General features: G+C 47.2%; 1 protein-coding gene across 1 annotated transcript in view; it reads left to right on the top strand.

Moving 5' to 3' along the window:
- The first annotated feature begins 2,520 nt into the window (after positions 1–2,520).
- DCPS (decapping enzyme, scavenger) overlaps positions 2,521–15,215 on the top strand; it is a 37,945-nt gene continuing 25,250 nt past the window's right edge. Inside the window, exons 1-2 of the mRNA XM_029956985.1 lie at positions 2,521–2,760; positions 4,129–4,303. Coding sequence (XP_029812845.1) covers positions 2,560–2,760; positions 4,129–4,303 — 376 coding nt within the window. The 5' untranslated portion in view covers positions 2,521–2,559. The remainder of the gene's footprint in view (positions 2,761–4,128; positions 4,304–15,215) is intronic.

The raw sequence follows: 15,215 nt of genomic DNA, 5'->3' as shown, positions 1-15,215 counted from the left end.
TATTCAGATTTTCCATTTCTTCTGAAGTCAATTTAGCCAGAGTAAACAGTCAATGAAAAATATAAGTAAGACCAGCTTGAATAAGTTTTCAATTTCCATTTCCTGGATCACATAGAACAGATCTGAATTCTAAACCTACACGAAGACTGGCCTGTGTTTATGAATACTCAGGGGATTTTTTTTCTTCCCACCATATCCAGATGTTGAGGTAGATAAATTTGAGTATCTTGTCCCCTTCAGGGGGACAGCTTTTGTTTAGTTTTTAAAAGTTGGCCCTTTTACTGAGGTGGTGGACCTTAGAGATTTTGGCTCTAAGGAAAATGCTCTCTTCCAATCCCTCACCATGTATAAGCCCCCGGGTCTTGTCTTCTGTGCCTTAAACATCAAATTGAAAGCCCAAGGCTCTTGATTTCCAGAAATGAGCAATCACTCCTAGCACTTAAGCCTCAGTATCCACCTATCATTTTATAGATTCATGTTGCCAAATTTTTCATTGCTGAAAATGTTATTAAGACAGCAGCAATGTAACCAAATGAATGTTTTAAATTTTGCACCCAGAACATTCAGGTGTTTTTAGCTGATCCGTTTTTAGGATATCTGGTCTATCATAAGGCCTGAAATGGAAATGTTTAGTCTTTAAAATAAAAAGATTTGGGAGAGGTTTGAGCTTTCTCAACAAGACTGAAGGACTAATGCTTATAGACAGACGAGGGCTTTCCAGTGTTAGCCTTCTCATATAGCAGTGAAGCTCTCTGCGAAGAGAGAAACAATCCACATCTGTGCTGGCCAGTGTGACAGCCAGCAGCCAGAGAGGCCAGCAAGGCACCTGACACATGGCAGTATGGCCGAGGGATTGAATTTCTAAATAAATAAATACAATAAAAAAAAAGAGACATTTTGCTCTAGTCTTGCACAGTTTGACTTCCTACTTTATATTCCCAGAAGGTGGGGGATGTTATCCAGGAAACTTGCGGATACGCAGCATGTTTTGGGCTGAAAATGACAATTCCAGATCCCAAGACTCCCTTACTAACGTTCTCTACTTCACAGTACAATTAGCCTTTTCTCCAACTCATAATAGTATTTCTGGTAGAAATAACCCCAAACCAAACTGTCATTGACATACAGTATACTTCGTTTTTGACTAACTGAAAACTGCAAAAATTGCCTCTCCCATAATCTGAAAAATACAAACTCAAAATAAAACTGAGATTAGCAAAAATAGCACAACTTCTGATGAACTAAATTTGATAAAATTTCTATCTGTCAAATTATCTAATCTGTCAAATGGACTAGCCTGAAATAATGGCCACAAAGGAAACTTACAAAAGGAGAAATGGATGGTTCAGTTGGTTAAGCATCCGACTTCCACTCAGGTCATGATCTCTAGGTCTGTGAGTTCAAAATCTGCATGGGGCTCTGTGCTGATGGCTCAGAGCCTGGAGCCTGCTTCAGATTCCGTCTCCCCCGCCTTCTCTGCCCCTCCCCAGGTTGTGTGCACACTCTCTCTCAAAAATAAATAAACATTAAAATTTTTTAAAAAAAACAAAGGGAGAAATTATAAGTAAAATTTTTATATGGCAGGGGAAAAAAGGAAAGAAAAGAAACTCTGACAGATGATTTATATTCTAGCTGCACATCACACCCCTGGAATCGCATAGCAGACCTATGGGCAAACTAGGTAACACAGGAGGCAGAAGCCCCCAGCCTGGTAGAAAAGAAGGTGATGGACATGCATTTCTGCCCTGTTCACTTACCTTTCTTTTCAGCACTAAACAAGACGAAAATTTCTGTGAAATGAAAATGGCTGCAAAATGGGTGAACAATGGAAATGGTTTAATGGCTCTCTTACAAAAAATCGGCCAAGAAGTAAGATTGGCTCAACAGATATGTTTCAGAAACATTCCTTCCATACTAAGTAATGTTGGTATAATTCTTAATAAAGACGTCAGGGGGCGCCTGGGTGGCTCAGTCGGTTAAATCTCCGACTTTGGCTCAGGTCATGATCTCACATTGGTTGGTTCGAGGCCCGCGTCGGGCTCTGTGCTAACTCAGAGCCTGGAGCCTGCTTCCGATTCTGAGTCTCCTTCTCTCTCTGCCTCTCTCCGCTAATGCTCTGTCTCTCTCTGTCTCAAAAATGAATAAAACATTAAAATAAAAAAAAGGTCAGTATTCAACCCACGGTGTCAGGTGTCAAAGCATCCACAGAGTCCAAAGCGTGTTTTCCGGTTCCGGCACCCGGGGCTGCGGGTGTGCCACGTTAGGGGCTCGCTGCCGCCCTTTCTCCTCCCTCAGCACCAGCCTCAACAACTCGGGCCTGCCAGCACCAGGGAACAAAGAGCAATGGCTTTAGTTTAAAGCACTCCTGGCGGACAGATCACAAGAACCTGCGCTCCGAGGTTCCCTAGAGCCGGGACTGCTGCCCGCTTCCCCGCGGAGCACTTCGGGAGTTGTAGTCGGCGCGCCCCCGCGGAGCAGAGAAGCTGCAGCGGCCCGAGCGCCGAGAAGGGCGGGACCGCGGCTGCGGTTTGCGCAGGCGCACGGCTCTGACCGAGAAGCATGGCGGACCTAGCGACTCTCCCCAGCAAGAGAAAGCGCGAACTGGACGCCGAGGAGGGGGAAGCTGCTAGCACAGAGGACAAGGAGGAGGACGTTGAGAATGGTACCTCGGCGCCTGTGCGCTTACCTTTCTCCAGCTTTAGAGTGAAAAAAGTGCTGCGGGAGTCCGCGCGGGACAAAATCATTTTTCTCCACGGGAAGGTACCATTAGGCAACCGTGGATGGGATGCGGGTTGGAAGGAGCCAATCATCGCCTTGGAAGCGGATTTTTTTTTTTTTAACCCGGAGCTCAGCCGGAAAATACCAATCGCATTTTTGGAGGCGGGGGAGGAAGAGTGTACCACTAGGTTGTGGGTGGGGGGTGCTGTGGGAGACAAGTTTGCCCGTAGCATCCAGGAAATGAACAGGCGCAGGGTTAATTTTCTTAATTCCTCCTTTCCCAAAAGTAACTAACACTTGTATAAAAATCACGTGTCGAGTTCTCCAATTCATGCATCATGTGTTCTCTGAAGGAATAGAGGTGTCAGGAACCCAGTAAGTGTTGCTGCATCACTATGGAACGACCGACGTAGAGACTGTGGGAGTTAGGGTCCCTGCTGTGCAGGATTTCAGCCCTGATAGAGGAGACAGTTTATTAAACTGCGAATTCAGTTGCACATATCATGCACTGACAGCACTGGTGCTGGGGATGTAGAGATGAAATTACTATCCCTGATTTTCAGAATGCAGAGTATCTGGTAGACAGCTGGCCCTAATACCATGTGCTCAGCTCTATAGAAAGAACTGAAGACACTGGAAACCATCCTGGGAACTAGTGAGGAGGCCCTGCCAAGGGTCGGTACTAGGATTCCTCAGAACTCCTAGCAGGAGCTCTCATTTGGGGAGGATCAGGGGGACCTGGGTCTAGGCTACCTAGCCTGTCTGTGTCTCTTATTTTATTTTTTTACAAGATACTGTCTAGTTCTCTCAACCCACCTGTTGTCAGTCTGCAGTACTTGCCAAAGCTTTTAGCCATAAGAATCTTTGAGCTAGGAGTTAACTGGGATACCCAGATTCTAGTTTATATATTTTTTAATGTTTATTTTTTGAGAGAGAATGCTTGCAAAATGTTCAAGCGAGCAGGGGAGGAGCAGAGAAAGAGAGAGAGAGAGACGGAGAGAGAGAATGAGAATCCCAGGCCGGCTCTACACTGTCAGCTCCGATCCCACTCGGGGCTCGAACTCCTGAACAGTGAGATCATGACCTGAGCCAAAATCAAAAGTCGGTCGTTTAACTGACTGAGCCAACCAAGCACCCTTCTAGTTTCTCTTTCAGCACTGACTGTTCATGTGACCTTGGGCAAGTCATGTCTCTCTAGAAATATTTTTTCATCTGTAAAATGGGAAGAATTTGACAGAGACCCTGTAAGCCTGAAATAGAAGAAAAGGGAGAAGGTTTGCATCTTTGAGAAGAAAGATGTGAGTGCACAAGGGTTTGGCTTAATGAGATGCCTGCTCTGGGAGAAGGAACAGGAGGCCCCAGAGCCCCTGCTCCTGCTTCTGGGCTCACTGATGGTGTCTCTGCCTCCAGGTGAATGAGGCCTCTGGGGACGGGGATGGCGAGGATGCCATTGTGATCCTGGAGAAGACGCCATTTCAGGTGGAGCAGGTGGCGCAGCTCCTGATGGGCAGCCCCGAGCTCCAGCTGCAGTTCTGCAATGACATCTACCGCACCTATCACCTGTTTCCTCCTCGGCAGCTGAGTGGTGAGCCAGCGGTCGCTTCATGTGTGGAGGGGGGTTGGTGGGAGATATGGGGGTGTGATAGCTGCTCTGCAAAACAGATTTGCATATTGTCGTGCAATAGTTCTCTATGGAAGGGATTTTGTGTACCCCCCACCTCCTAGACATCGGGCAATCTCTGAAGACAGATTTCGTTGTCAGAACTGGGAAAATGGGGGGCGGAGGCCAAGGATGTTTATGAATATCCTGCACATCCCAGAATAAGACCTTATAACAAAGAACTGTCAATAGTGCTGAGGCCAGTGCAGAGTATTTGGGGGAGGTAGTGTGATTCGTGGTATAGAATGTCTACTAATTGAATGATAATGATCGTCACCTCTTAGTAAACTCTTACTACTGTGCTAGCCACCCTTCTAAGTATCCTGTATGTATTATTGTGTTTAGTACTCAGGATAGCCCTTCTGTGATAAAACTATACAGGGGAGGAACTGAGGTTTTGGAAGGTTAAGTAGCTTATCCAAGATCACACACCCCATGGTGGGCGGAAAAACCAAGATCTTTCAGTAGACAGTGGACTCGCTCACCGTGAGCAGCATGTGGGGTGCCGCAAACAACAGTAATTTCCCAGGAAGAACTCACTTTCTAGTTCCTGAGAAAATATTGTTTTGGATTGCCAAGATTTATTTATTTATTTAGAAGAGGAAGAATTTACTTCCGCTTCCACGTTGAAAGCCAGGCACGATGTGGCTTTTTGCCTTTAGATGGTCAGGTTCAATAAGCAGCTTTGTTGGAAGCATGAAGGAGACTGGTTGACCTTGAAGGTTCCTTCCAACCAAGAAGTTCTGGGATCTGCTTTGTCACATATGGCGGTTCTGTAATACCCTTCTACCTTTTTCCTTGTCCTCCAGCATTCAGGAACAGTTTGCCTTTACAGGTACCCTGCCACAGGCTTTTTGATCGGCTTAATCTTTTCCACACTCCCAAGAAAGGGTGTTGTTTTTTGTTGAAATATATGTGAACACTTGGGGCGCCTGGGTGGCTCAGTCGGTTAAGCATATGGCTTCCGGCTTTGGCTCAGGTCATGATCTCACGGTTCGTGGGTTCAAGCCCTGCTTGGCGCTCTGTGCTGACAGCTAGCCCAGAGCCTGGAGCCAGCTTCACATTCTGTGTCTCCCTCTCTCTCTGACCTCCCCTGCTCATCCTGTCTCTCTCTGTCTCTTAAAAAGAAGTAAAAAACATTTTAAAAAATTTTGAAATATATGTGAACACTTGATGGGCAACTGGCAAACCGTTCGCAAAGGAAGGCAAAACAGCCTGGTCCTCCGCGGAAAGCGAGCCAGATTGATTGGTTCGAGTTGATGGAAATGGACAGCTGTATTTACTTTCTCAGGAGCTGACATTTAAGCACATGTCGTCCTCCACATGGGGTGGCAGAAGCATGCCAGAAGTTGCCATAGCCAGACACTCCGCCGAGCAGCCCCCAAACTATAGGCTCTGGGGTCATTATCCTTTTTCTCACCTTCTGCAGTGCCCTCTCCACGCTCCCCACCCTCAGCCAAAATGCAGAAGGTTCTGCTGCACACAGAAAGCGGGTGGAATTCGCTGCCTTTTCTCTTCATGCAATTTTTCCAGTACTTCTGTGATCTTGCAGACCAGTGAGGGTGGCCACTGCCCTTGTTTCTGGAGTTTTGTCTTTTTCTTTCTGAGCTAAGGACTGAAGGAGGCAGGCAGCCATCCGCTCACTATGGGTCTGTCTCCCCACTGACAATGCCAAATGTCTCTCTGCCTCTTCCCCAGTGCTACCTGCTCTCCTCTGGGAGCCTCAGGTGTTAGCTCCTCCTTCACAGGCCTCAGGGTCATGGCAAAAGCATTGGCATACACAGAGTGCATTATACTTTTATTTTCTCCCCCCAAACTAGGCATGGTGATCAGAGGTTATAAAGATTTGTCTCAGGGTTCGGAATTCCTCTCTCTCTCTTGTGGAGCTATACACCCTGTCCCTGGATCGTATTCTAGATTCGGTTTGGCAAACTTTTACTATAAAGGACCAGGGAGGAAATATTTTATGCTTTAAGAGCCACATAAATGGTCTACCACCCTCATTCCGAAACGAGCAGCCTGACACACACTCACAGGGCAGCCACCCCCCAATAGTCGGTCTTGTGAATGTGCAGCATCCTGGTGCCCGTTGTCTGCTACCCCTGGTCTCGCCCCTGCCTGCCCCGTGCTGTGGACATCTGGCCCTCATTACCCACCCAGGCCAGATGCCCCCACTCATCTGCCCTAGAGCGCTCCGTGTGGAAAGGTGAATTAGAGTTGTCTTCTCTTCACGGGATGTTTCTTACTTAAAAAGATTTGATCTGTTCATACATCGTGGTGCAGCCCTCTGTCTCCCAGCTAGGTGATCTTAGGTAGAGTGTTGGGTTGTGGGGTTACCATTTGCTCTGAGACTCATCGGATGGAACCACCCTCCTCCAGCTCTGGCTGCCCAGGGCCGTGGGCCAGGGTGCTGGGCCTGCAGGGCTCTTGAGCTGAGCCATGTCCAATAAAGTTCTCCTTGTGACTGGGGAAGAGAAGAAAAAAAAAATGCCACTTTTCACTTGTCATTTGTAGAAAAACAAGCTGTGAGGTAGAGCTGACCTTCTGGCCATCGTTCGTTAACCCGGTCCAGATTTTTCCCACTCAAAGTGTGGTCTGTGGACCAGCAGTACCGCTGTCCCTGGGAGCCTGTTACACATGCGGAATCTCAGACCCTGCTTCAGAAGTCAGAGTTAGTATCTGGAGAGTCCTGGGAACATCAGACTTTGAGAGGTGCCAGTCTTTAAATGCCATCTGTGTGTGGTGCTGCGCGTGTTTGTTCTCTGCCTCTGACCTCACCAGGAACCATTGCACTAAGCGCCTATTTGACCTCTCTCCCCAGAGGTCCCCCATAGGTAAAATGTTGAGACTCAGACACGCTGATGTCTTTATTCATTTATTTTATTTTAATGTTTGTTTATTTTTGAGAGAGAGAAACAGAGCACAAGTGGGAAGGGGCAGAGAGAGAGTGTCACAAAATTTGAAGCAGGATCCAGGCTTTGAGCTGTCAGCACAGAGCCTGACGCAGGGCTCAAACTCACGAGCTGTGAGATCATGACCTGAGCCGAAGTCGATGCTTAACCGACTGAGCCACCCAGGTGCCCCATGCGCTAATGTTTTTAAAAACACTTAACACATATTAAATAGTCCTGCTATGATTACTCTTATGTGCTGCGTCCTGTGCTGGGTACTGTAGCTTGCAATGAATAAGATAACCTTATCTGCTCTGCAGTCTTGTTTGGGGAAGGACACCCCATAAGTTACTATGAAAGAGGGAGGTAACCTCAACAGGGTTTGGTTTGGTCACTGCCTGGATGTAGGGATCAGAGATCCTGGAAATTTGGAGCCATGTCAGACCCATTTCCGGTCCTCAGAAACCGGAGCCATATTAGGTGCTCAATAAATGCTGCTGGAAAATGAACCCACAAACTGACTCTGCTGGGTTTTTTTCCTGTGGGTCAAGCATTCCGTAGCCACAAGGTGGCAGCATTGCCAAAGTATTCCTGTGGCCCGTGCCTTTGGCCTCTGGGCAGGAGCCTCCAGGGCCCCACCTCTCCAACCTCAGAGTCACCAACTCCTAACACTGCCTGGAGAGGCCTTAAGTGCCTTTGGTTCCTGTGGCCTTAGTGCCTGACCCCCGCACAGTGGCCACTTGGAGTTTTCCTGCCAACTTTGGCTGTTCCTCCAGGCCTCCTTCCCCACAATACTGCTTGTGCAGGGAAGCCCTACCTGCCCCCACCCCCCCAAATTCTCTCTTTCTTTTACTCTTTTCTTTTTATTTGAGAAAAAGAGAGAGAGTGCACATGTGAGCAGGGGAAAGGAGCAAGTGGAGAGCGAGAGCATCTTAAGCAGGCTCCATGCTCAGTGTGAAGCCCAACATGGGGCTCAGTCCTATGACCTTGGGATCATGACCTGAGCCCAAATCCAGAGTCAGACGCTCAACAGACTGAGCCACCCAGGTGCCCCTCAATTTCTGAGCTAACTGCTCTCTTGATTTCTTCTGTTATCTCTCTACCCATTTCTTCTCTTCCAGCCTGATGCTTTTGCATCCTCCTCCTTTATCCCTTCCATATTCTCAGCTGACCACAGGAGACTGCCCCTTTGAGCCACTCGTGGCCCTCCACCCTGCTGACATAATAGAGCATGGGCGTTGGAGTGGGACCTGCTCGGGTCCTCTCCCATTGCTAACATTTACTTACTAGTGATGTGGACCAAGGCAGTGTCGTGCTGTTTCTGAATTTTAATGTAGTGCAGAGGTTAAGAGCAAGCCTTGAGTCAGACATAATCTGCTGGAATCCTGGCTTTGTCCTTCTACCAGCTGTGAAGACTTGGCAAGTTTTTGTTTTCATTGAACAGAGATGGAGTGCCACCTTCTTTTGTTTTGTTTTTTTTGTGTGTGTGTTTTAATGTTTATTGTATTTTTGTGTGAGAGAGAGACAGCATGAGCAGGGGAGGGGCAGAGAGAGAGGGAGACACAATCCGAAGCAGGCTCCAGGCTCCAGGCTCTGAACTGTCAGTGTAGAGCCCCATGTGGGGCTCGAACTCACGACCCGTGAGATCATGACCTGACCTGAATTCGGACGCCCAACTGACTGAGCCACCCAGGCGCCCCAATAGAGACCAGGTGCCTTCTGCATGTTTGGTGCTGTGCTGGGTGTGTATTGGTGGTGGGTCAGATACCTGCTCTGTCCTTGGAGCTGTGGCTGAGGGGACAGAGGCAGATGTAAACAAGGAAACAAGTGTTACGTGGCCACGGGCAGGAGAGGGCTGGCTCTCGTGGGCTGTGACGCCCGGCCGAAACCTGCAGGCTGGGAAGGAACCAGCTGTGCCAAGAGCTGGTGAGGGGGTAGGAGAATGACTGTTCAGGACTGAGGGCACAGCATGTGTTCTGGAGGAGGAAAGAGGAACAGAAAAGAGGCCTGGAGTCTGAGGGGGCAGTTGATGTCTGTGGTGTGTGATACAGATGTAGTTGGGGAAGTAGCTCCAGTTTTGTTATCTCAGGACACGAAATAAATGATATAAAATGTTTTAGCCTCTGCCCACAAGGAGACATACATTTTGCATTGCAACCCAGTGCATGTGAATAAACTAAGTGGACATGAGGGAAAGATTCACGCATCAGTACTTAACCCTTACTTTACCAGACACTCACTAGTATTTTCAACTTAATTCTAGTCTTGTTTGTGTCCTTTTAAACACTGGTCTTAACTTCCTAAATTAATTGCATCATTGTAGTCATGGGTTATGGCCCATTTACACAAAGCACTTAGCACAGCGACTGTCATATGAGGTGTACTTCGTAAGTGTTAGTCATTTTCTATTATTGTTTTTCTACCTTCAAGATTGTATGGGCCTTAAATGGAATAGTGTACATTACACACGGAAAAATGCCTGGCCCTGACTGTGGGCGGGTTTCCTTTCTTCCCCCTGTGGCCATGTGGCAAATGCGAGGGCCGGGTGGGCAGATGGCGGGCATCTCCATGCTTCCTCAGCCATCCATGCAGGGTAGAGCCTGGATCATCTGCTTCTTCGGCTCTCATGCTCTCACACCCGTGACCTATCAATGGAGCCCTTTCATTAGGATCTCTGTTCTTTCTTACCTGGGGGAGGAGGAGGGGGGAGATAGTAGAGAGAGGGGTGTGACTCAGAAATCCAGACTGTGTCTAAAAAGGCCAATTGTTTTCCCCGATGTAGAGCAGGGGTGTGGAATCTCAGGTTCAGAGGAGAAGGCGTCTGTGTGAGTGAGGCCAGGGCAGGGAGTAGAGAGAACCTGGGAATCACATCTTCTTTCGGTTGCAGAGAACTCTGCATTTTAGTATTTTAGCTACAGGCACGGTTTTCTTCCCTGTGCTCCTTACAGAGCAACACTGGGACCCACAGAGTCCAGAGTGAGGGCTTGTTTAAAGGGAGCATTTTAGGGGTGCCTGGGTGGCTCAGTCGGTTAAGCCTCCGGCTTCGGCTCAGGTCAGATCTCACGTTCGTGGGTTCGAGCCCCGCGTCAGGCTCTGTGCTGACAGCTAGCTCAGAGCCTGGAGCCTGCTTCTGGTTGTGTCTCCTTCTCTCTCTGCCCCTCCAGCTCTCAAGCTCTGTCTCTCTCTGTATCAAAAATAAATAAAACATTAAAAAAAAAAAAGACAGGATACTGTGCGAAGAAGTCTCAGTCTACATTAAAAAAAAAAATAAATAAAGGGAGCATTTTAAAAACTAGCCATTCCCTTCATGGGTTTGAGCCCCACGCTGACAGCTCAGAGCCTGGTGCCTGCTTTGGGTTCTGTGTCTCCCTCTTCCTCCTCCTCCCCTGCTCCTCACACTCCTCTCTCTCTCTCTCTCTCTCAAAAATAAAAATAAACATTAAAAAATATAAATAAATAAAAACTAGCCATTCCCAAAGGAGTTTCCCTGGTAGCATTGTTCTTGATCGAAAAATCTAGAGACAATCCAGTTATCAGCAAGCAGTAGAATACATAAATTAATCCAAGTGTTTTCCTGCACCAGACTGCTGCTTCCGGGCAGGGGAAGTGAATGAAGCACAGCTATGCACGTCAATAGTCTTACCATGTAGAGCAAGAAAAGCAAGACAAAAAAATACACACAGTGTGATTCTAATTAGATAAAGTGGAAAGCAAGCAGAGCCAAACAATGTACTACTTAGGGATGCATGCATACATAATGGAATTGAGAAGATAAAAAAGAAATGATTAATGCCTGATTCAGCAAAGTGATTATCCCTGGTGGAGGCAGGGCAGAAAGGATGTCAGAAGTCTGGTGAGGCTCTGTTTCTTGGACTTCATGCTCCATGCATGGGTGTTCTTTTGTTTTGTTTGTTTGTTGGTTGGCTTTTGTGGGTTTTTTTTTTTTTTAGTGTTTTTATTTATTTTTAAGAGACACAGCATGAGCAGGGGAGGGGCAGAGAGAATGAGAGAGGGAGACACAGACACAGAATCCAAAACAGGCTCCAGGCTCTGAGCTGTCAGCACAGAGCCTGATGCAAGGCTTGAACTCACAAACCATGAGATCATGACCTGAGCTGAAGTCAGATGCTTTTAACCAGCTGGGCCACCCAGGCTCCCAGGGTATTCTTTTGTTTTATTTTAGGTCTTCAAATGGTACCTATTTTATATTTATATACATACATATACATATACATATACATATATGTGTGTGTGTATACACATGTTGTTTTACCTATGTGTGTAACAGCTACTGTTAGCTGATGTTATATAATGTATTGGCCAATAAAAGGTAAGAAAAACTAGTAGGTCCTTAGAAGAGCTAAGAATATTCCCCCATTAAATTTCAGGGCTCTGCTTTCATTCTCAAATTTGGTTTCTAGTCATTGTGGTTGAAAGTAAGTGTTTGATTAAGGCCTCCTTCCCCTGGGCTTGGGGCATTAGACTTCTGTTTCTGCACGCCACCTTTCCTCTGGCACAGAGAGGTGGCGGAGCCTGGCTCGTTTCTCTCTCGCGGACAAGGGAGCCCGTGCTGTGCTGGTGCGCGCTCCAGGCTGCACCGGCCCGGCGGAAGAGGGCAGTGAGGGGAGGTCCTCCAGCAACCGGAAGAGGAGGCTTGGTACCAGGCTCTGTGGGCTCCGCTCCAGCACACACTGGCACAGGCCTGTCACTGCATCCTCTGTGGGCGTCCTCGGCGGGCCTCCCGTTGCAGCTGGGCTGAAGGACCAGAGTTCTCTGAACAGCGAGCAACGGGGAAAGTCTCGCCAGACAGGTTATCACCTGAGCGGGGTGTTGAAGAGCCCTGTCATCTACCGTGAGAAACACTCCAGGCTTGCAACCAGGGGGTGACACCAGGGCAAGTCATGGAATTGCTCTGGGACTCAGTTTCTCTGAAGGAAAAACAGGGAATCTGATAGCTGGCTAGCCCATCTCAGTGGGCTTCTGTGTCATATGAGATCGAGGGACCACAGTAGCTCAGGTTTGAATGGAACTTGACATTTATTTAGTTATTGGATTCTTAACTGGAGCTTTTCATCAGGATTGCTTAAGGAGCTTTCTCGGATCCAGAATCTGGACCCACTGAATAAATCTCTGTCTGTGGTGGGACTCGGCCATTCACTACAGTCATACAGGCCCATGGTCAGGTCATCACAGAGCCCTGGGGTGCTTACCTACATGGCCAGGAACAGGCTCTTACACTACTCTGCCCCACCCTGGTCCTGCTTTCCAGAAGCAGCTACCATGAAGAGAATTTCTGGGTGAGGTGCTTCTGGTCGTTTCCTCCAGCCACTTAACTGAAAAAATAAGATCATATAACTTCTTGATTTGTCCCATTTTGACCCTGTCAGTCCTCCACAGTGGATATTGAGAGGTTTAGCTTCTTTGTACTCCTGTCACCCTCCCTCCCCTCTCCTTCCAATTTTTTATGTTTATATTATTGTTTTTAGGGTTTTTAAAAATTGCCGTTGGAATCACATATATACCGAGACCTTTAGCCCTGCGTCTCTCTGTTGGGTGAGGATACCCATGCCTCTGGCCTTTGCCGGCTCCCAGCTTCTCTGTCAGCCATGCTTGTAATTCACACTGTCACGGTATTTTCTATTGCATGATTGTAATCAGGTCTTGTGTGTTTTGTCTCTAAGCAGATTCTGAGTTGCCCGCCAGCAGGTGAACAATGTTGGCAGCATGGTGGCCATTTTTATGTGTGGTCAACACTCATGCAGCGTGTGTCAGGGCACTCCTTACTCTCCCAGCTGCCCCGTGCCTGAGACCCTCATGCCCCCAGAGGGAGGATGTGTCTGATGTGTAGGTCAAACAGATTCTCTGTTCTCACATCCCAACATGTTCTTCCAAATCATGTTGCTTTTCACTTTCATATTTGAACCATTTTTTACTTTTCCTTTTTCATTTCATTAAGTTTCTTGTTGTTTCCCGCCCCCACCACATACTTTTTTTTTTTTTGAATTGTGGTTGAAAGAGTCCTGAGCCTTTAGTCTGTTTTTGAAATTCTCCAGCTACTTAGTTTGATAATTCATTACAGGATAAGTCCTTCCTTCCTGGAAACATTGCTTCCAGAATACTCTTTCCTGCTTCTCCGATCTCAACAGCTAATTCTTTAGGCATGCTGCATGGCTCTCAACTTGAGACTTCCTTTCGCAGTTCTTCTGAGTTAGATCCACTGTTTTCTGGATTTGATGTCTTTCTCTCTTGTTTTAGTCTCTTGTTTAGCTGAAGGGTAGTCTTAAGTACTTCCTCAGAAAGAACACATGAAAGGTAAACCTTGAATCCTTTATTATGCCCTCACTCTTGATTGATGTGTGGCTGAATACAGAATTTAAATTTCTCTTCCCTCAAAACATTAGAGACATTGATCTATTGACTTCAAGCATCCATTGTTGTTAACAAGACATCTGATGCCAGTTCGATTTTCATTTCCTTACAGTTAACTTGGTTTTTCATTTTTATTCCTTTTTTTCCCCCCTGCTTTGTTAGTTTCCTTCTCTGGAAGCTCATCTTGATATGCTGTTTATCTGTTTATCTTAGGTGTACTGGTAAGGCCACGCTGAGATTGGATTTTCTTTTTTTTTTTCATTCATTGTGCTCAGTACTTTTGGACCCTTTTATTTAAAGCCTTACATCATTCTTCCGCTCTGTGCATTTTTTTCCTGTTATTTCTTTGATGATTTCCTTCCCTGTTTCCTTTATTTTCCTCTTACTGGAAACCCGATTAGGTGTTAGACACCTGGAGTAATCCTGTGTATGGTTCCCATTCTCCCACTTTTCCCATCTAGGTCTTTTCTTTTTACAGTCCGGCAGATTGTCTTAACTTTATCTTCCAGACCTCCGAGGGAAGGTTTTAGTTTGGCAGTCATATTCCTAATTTTCTGACTTCTGTGTCTCTATTTCATTTTCTTAGCATCTTGCTCTTGCTTTACAGGGTCCAAATTGGGTTGACTTTCTCTGACACACTAATTAGGTTAGTTTTAAAAATTATCTCTTGACCCTTCCATCCTCTCATTTCCTCTGGGATCTGGTTCTGGTTGTTTATTTTGGTCATTCTTTTTCAGGCTGCTGGTTTTCTCTTAACGTCTGGTGAATGTTAGCTCATTGATGTTTAAAAATGAAGAAGCAGGCTGATCATGTAGTGAACTGATACGGCCTTTGTCTGATACCCACTTGGCACCCATAACAGGCCTCTCCTGGAGGAGTACTGGCCCATCGCCGTGCAGATGGGGAGCAGGCCTTTGTGGCTGGCTGGCCAGTCTTGCCTGAGGGTGCGGTGCGAATGGCATGCCCGGTGTAGCACCCACTCTGGACCCCTCAATGCTCTCCTGTCCACTAAAGCTTATGGGCTGGATCTGCCCTGCTTCTGATTGTATGGCCTGTGAGCTAAGAATGGTTTTCACATTTTTAAAGGGTTGTTTAAAAAAACAAAACAAAACTAAGAATTCAAGAAAGAGGTGGCATGGTCTACAACACCTAAAATATTTGCTGTCACGTTTTCCAGAAAAGCTGGCCTACCGCTGCTCACGTCCATGGTTTGACGTCTGTGGAGGAGGAGGCCCCCCTGTTTTTGTCCGACATTAAGTGGCTGCCCCCTGAGATGGTGCTGTGGACGGAACCAGTCAGTGCAGCTCTTCTCTAGATAGCCGTTCGGTTGATTCCAGCCTTCAGCTTCATTTTCTGTCCTGTCCTCTGTACCTGGTTGTTTGGAGCCAGCGGGGTATGCACCATGGAGGGGTGCATACTGGGAGCCGGGGGGTTGGAGTATGCGGACGTGTTCCTCCCACGGGTGGGGACATGGAGCCCCTGGGATGGCTGGACTTGGTGATGGGTTGGGGGGGGATACAAGGGGTGTTCTGGGTGAGGGCAGTAGTGTGGACAGAGCTGTGGAGTGGGCCCCTAGC

This window comes from Suricata suricatta, chromosome 11, assembly GCF_006229205.1.
Source record: "Suricata suricatta isolate VVHF042 chromosome 11, meerkat_22Aug2017_6uvM2_HiC, whole genome shotgun sequence".
Lineage (NCBI taxonomy): Eukaryota > Metazoa > Chordata > Mammalia > Carnivora > Herpestidae > Suricata > Suricata suricatta.
Note: the sequence above shows the minus strand (reverse complement) of the source record. Positions and strands in the feature narration are given on the sequence as shown.